Source organism: Mus pahari, chromosome 3 (assembly GCF_900095145.1).
Source record: "Mus pahari chromosome 3, PAHARI_EIJ_v1.1, whole genome shotgun sequence".
NCBI lineage: Eukaryota > Metazoa > Chordata > Mammalia > Rodentia > Muridae > Mus > Mus pahari.
Window position 1 is genome coordinate 62,242,452 of NC_034592.1, and position 5,432 is coordinate 62,247,883.

General features: G+C 40.8%; 1 protein-coding gene across 1 annotated transcript in view; it reads right to left on the reverse strand.

Moving 5' to 3' along the window:
• Pde11a (phosphodiesterase 11A) overlaps positions 1-5,432 on the reverse strand; it is a 342,530-nt gene that overhangs the window by 219,151 nt on the left and 117,947 nt on the right. The window contains exon 4 of the mRNA XM_021192546.2: positions 4,736-4,876. Within this exon, the coding sequence (XP_021048205.1) occupies positions 4,736-4,876 (141 nt within the window). The remainder of the gene's footprint in view (positions 1-4,735; positions 4,877-5,432) is intronic.

The window sequence follows — 5,432 nt, forward strand, 5'->3', positions numbered from 1 at the left end:
AAGAAGAAGAAGAAGAAGAAGAAGAAGAAGAAGAAGAAGAAGAAGAAGAAGAAGAAGAAGAAGAAGAAGAAGAAGAAGAAGAAGAAGAAGACGCAAGGGGTGAATAGGAAGTGGGGCTGACCAACTTCCTCCAGGAAGGCTGAATTTCCTAAGGGTTCCTCAACCTTCCGAAGCAGTGCCAAGAGCTGACAGAGGGCTGAGTGTTCAAATAGATGGGCCTGTGTTTCACAGTTCACATTCAAGGCATGAAAGGACCATATCCCCTTGGACAGTGCGCTGCTGCATAACACAGTCCACTGCCACTAGTCATGTTTCCCAGTTCAGGGACCAGCACCATTGCTACAGTTGATAATGTAAGGTTTATACTCCTGCAAGTATAGACCTTGGTTTAGCCTCAGGTTGCATGTTCAAACACACCCAGCCCTTGATGTAGCTCTTATTAGTCTTGCTGTCACTCATCCCTTGCACGGTGATATTATAGCCGCCCATGTTCTCCAGGCTCGTGGAACTATACCCTCCTACACTCTTGCTTGCAGATTTGAAAGCATCATGGAATCTCACCTGCATATTCGAAAGCATATTTGAGACCACCTGTGATTAAAGAATTGAATAGGAACTTGTGTGGATTTTAAGTTACAGAGCCACATCTTCCCCCAGAGGATTGGTTAGGTCTTGCCCCATTGCCTTCTAGCCCTGGGGGACCGCATCTAAGAAGCCTAACATCAGAGTGAAGTTTTTTCCAGAGTGTCCCAAGTCTTTGCCTAGATGCCCACAGATTCAATTCCTTTTCTTTTCTATCTTTAAATTCCATTAGCATCAGATGTATTTCAGTGCCGAGCAGTGAGTGCCGACTTCTGAATAGCGTTCTTTCAATCTGTAAATTCAACTTTGACTTTATTTCAATAAAATGTCCTAGAGTTATAAATTCTGAAAGCCTTCTCCTGTTCCATTTGCCGTGTTCTCTTCAGAGGCAGCGAATTATCCTTACTTTGAACTTTCATTATGACTCCGCTCTTTTCATTCTCTCTTTCTTATAATTTACTTTTTTCCATTTCATTTTCAATTTTGTTCTTCATGCTCCTTAAAGCATCCAGAGCTGTCTTTTATTTTCTTTCTGACTTTCTAAAAATGTAATATTCATTCCTGTATGATTTCACATTTTCTTCTTCCAAGTTCTACCAATGACATGTTCTGTCTCCTCCTCCTCTTCTCCCTCTTCAGCCTCTCCTCTTCTTCCTCTCCTTTTCTCCCTCCTCTTCCTCCCCTCCCTCCATCCTCCCTTTTCTCCTCATCTATCTCCTCCCTCTCCTCCTCTTACTCTTCCTTCTCAATATATTTCTGACTTCTCTGCAGCTTCTTTTTCAACATTTATTTTTCCAGATGTGTTTGCTTAATCACATTTCACGAAAAACCTTAATCAACGTTTCTGGAACGCGCTCTGTTTTTCTCACAGAGCCTTTGTTTTCTCACTCATGGTATGGCATCTTTACACATATCCTATGCTCTTTGTTATATGCTGAATTTTTTTTTTTACTAATTATGGAGGGGGAGATTTTTCTAAGACCAGGGTCTACCATGTACAAGCCGAGTTTGAATTACCCCTTATTTTTATAAATCAAGTTTTATTGGCACACAACCATGCACATTCTAATTTATTGTCTATGACTGATTTTCTTCTAAAGTGGCAGAGTTGAGTAACTGTACCAGAGAACGCCTACCCTGGAAAACTCAAGGTATTATAGGAAAAAAACCTGCCAGCTCCTGGTCTGGGAAGACAACCCAGTTCTGCTCACTGGTTATTAGTGACACACGTTTGCAGCTTTAGTGCCATGGCTTTGTCTCTTACAGAGATAAGTAATTTCTCTCCAATGTGAAAGACAGCCTCTCAGCCCCCAGTTTATGGCCTTGATTTATAACCAGCTTTGGTTGTAACCTTCAAATGCTTCTCGGGTCTCTTTTAGCAATGTATCAGTTCCCTTCTGTCTCGAGGTTAAGTGATCCTGCACTCATTTAATATGTTGTAAGATATTAATTATTCTATCTGTTATAAAATCAAAATAGGTTTAACCTAGAAATCTAACTTTAAATTTTTTTTTCTGAGTTGTCAGCACTTACAGAATAACCCATCACTCTGTTTATAAATGCTTCCTTTCTCAACTAGGTGAGCCAAATACAGGATGAATGATTAACTAGAGAGGGAAATTGGTATATTGATCACAAACTTCTAAGGTCACAGATACAACTGTACAAAAAGGAACTTACTTTTTTTTTTTCTAGAAGTCAACTACATCTCTTCTCGAGCCTCAATTCTGCCTATTTTGACAGAAGACAGAAGAGAATACCCCTGTTAAAGGCACCATGCCAGGTTTTCTCAGGAATTTCAGATTTAAACTCAGATATGGAAACCTCAGGGTGTGACCTGCAGCCTCCTGTGTGCTCTGGAGAGAAATGGTTGCCCTCAATTTCTTCCTTGCTATGGGGTAGGAGACTTCACTGGCCGCCAGCACCCTTCCTAGTCCTCAGGTCGAGGATGTAGAGCCCCACCTCCTCCAGCCCGGCCAGGAGCCTTCTTCAGGTGCCAGCCTTCCGTGTTAGCCTCCCTTAGACATGGAGAAAACTACATTTGTCTTTCCTACTTCTCAGAGGCTTTAGAGAGCCTGTTGGACAGTCCCTGCCCCTTGGCTTCCACCAACACTGACATCTCTCGATTCTTCCCTTGCCATGTGCTCAGAGACACATTTCGGATCATCTACCGACCCTTCCACTACCACTACTGTATGGAGACTTAAATAGGGGGCAACATGAGGAAGACCTGAACCTGGGACATCTTGAGGAAGACCTGAGCCTGGGACACTGTGAGGAAGACCTAAGCCTGGGACACTGTGAGGAGGACCTGAGCCTGGGACACTGTGAGGAGGACCCACTGTTCCACACATATTGCTCTCCCCAATCTGATTGACTCACGAGTCAGATCTTCTAGGGCTTTCTCTGTTCTTTTTCTAGTCTCTTGCTTTCTTCATTATGTTTAGTTATGATTCCTTTGGCCTTTAGATTAGAAAATCCTGGATCTTCCAAATGACAGTTTGTAATGTTTTGTTGCTATTGTTGTTTATTTGTGTGTCTGTGTGTGTGTTTGTGCATGCACGTGACACTTCTGTGTATGTGGGGGGGGCAAGGAATTATGCATGCATGTGGAGTAGCTTGCACTTTTCATACTTTTTGTTTTTTGAGATAGGATCTCTCAGTGGCCTGGAGCTCGACAAACAGGCTGGCTGGTCAGTGGACCTGAGGGATCCACACATCTGCCTCCCCAGTGCTGAGGACAACTGCGAGCCAGCAGCCCCGGCTTTTTGGTGCAAGTCCTGCAGATCAAACTCAGGCTCTCTTTCTTTCAAGAGAAACTTTCTGCTGACCAAGCATTCTCCCCTGCCCCAAGTTTTAAGGTTTTAGAAAAACACAATTACAAGATTTTTAAGCTCCATTTGTGAGCTTAAAAGCCCAGAATTTAGCCATTACTTTCTGTATTTGATATAATTCATCCCTGAAACTTTTTTGCCAAGGTGTCCATAGAATCAGATAGGGTCTTCATGCAAATATTTTTCCTTTTTGCTTTGCCCCTTGTTTAGCTATTTTATAAAATAAGGAGTAAATCTGTTTCAAGAACATTTAAATAGCTTTTCAGTCAGAATTTTATTCACTGTTCTTTGTTGCCCTTTCAGTAAGTTTTATGCCTATTAAGATGTTTATGTTCCTATATGAATTTTCAGAACTAAAAATTATGCTGTCAGGTTTCACATATATGTATCTATCCATCCTAAACAATCTATGCAAAGTTTCAATACTCATTACAGTTTAACCACAGATTTTTTTTTTTGACACTATCTTTTTAAGTTGGGTATCGTAAAATACCATTCCCAGAGATGTTGAAATAGCTTTTAATCGTTAGACAATTCTTGGTCTTTGAACTCACTGAGCGGGCTCAGTAACCATCTGCCCAGGGTCTAAGGGGGCTTTGCTCTGCTCCTCTGCTTGCGTTCCTGCTCTCTTCTGAAGGTTAAGAGACATTGTCCATTCTGAAAGAATCATGCAGGTAAATGTTATTAAGGCTCTGAGTGTGTGTGTGTGTGTGCATATATATATATATATATATATATATATATATATATNATATATATATATATATATATATATATATATATATATATGTGTGTGTGTGTGTGTGTGTGTGTGTGTGTGTGTTTGTGTATCCTCACACTAATCTCTCTATACAGGAAGAAATACTGCCTCACTCCCAACTGCCTACTAGAACATTTTGATATTACTGGACAACTTGTCTGCGCATGCTGGGCAGACAAGTTGAAACAAGATGGGGGTGGGGGAGTTGCACTTGGCCTTCTAGTTTAGCTGTGTGATGTCTGAGAATCGTGCACCCAGTCACAATCATCTGTTAGCTACACAGAGCTGAATGGGGCTCTAAGGTCCCCACCCGCTTAAAAGGACTAGTTTTCAGAGTGAGGACAAGAAAAGGAGAATACATCTAAAGGAAGGAACCTCTCATATATAAAATGTTCCCTAAGCAAGGTACATCTAAAGGAAGGAACCTCTCATATATAAACTGTTCCCTTGGGGGCTGAAGGTGTAAATGCAGCTGATCAGTTTGCAAGTTGAATTGCAGATACACCCAACTTCCTTCCGCTCAGTCTTTGACGCCCGCATGAAAAGGAGAATAACTTACTGGTGATTCAATGTCTTCTAGAAGTAAGACAGAACAGCGTTCACATTTCAACAGAGTTTGGGCCCGATGCATTATTTTCTTGACAATCTTTTCCAGGTCGGTCTGTTCTTCAAAGAGGTCATTGACCACTTCCAGCAAGGCCTGGAGACAGAGATGGATGTAGTCAGAAAATGTAAGGCAGAAATGCACCAGTCTTTCCTCCCTCAAAACTCTATGTAATATTTTCTCCAAGAACAAATATTTCATGTGGCTGATTTTAAAACATTTATGGTTTTTCTAGCATGGCTCGGCAATTTCACTTTATAACATACTCTGAGACTGAAAAATACAACCAGAGGATGCAGCAGCAAGTGTAACAGTAACCACATAGTCATTACATGTGGGTGCTTTACCCACTGCAGTGGCTTTTCTTCAATATGACTGAGCACAAAACTGACATTTTATAAATAACAAGTACTTGGCTCTCTCCAGAGCATATTTATTTCAGAAAACTCCAAAGCAGGCTTTCTTCACTCTTAAGAAAAAATTGCTTCATGACTCAATTTGATACCTATTTTCACTAATACCTATCTCTTTCGGAATTCTGAATTCTGAAAGAATCATGCAGGTAAATGTTATTAAGGCTCTGAGTGTGTGTGTGTGTGTGTGTGTGTGTGTGTGTATATATATATATATATATATATATATATATATATAT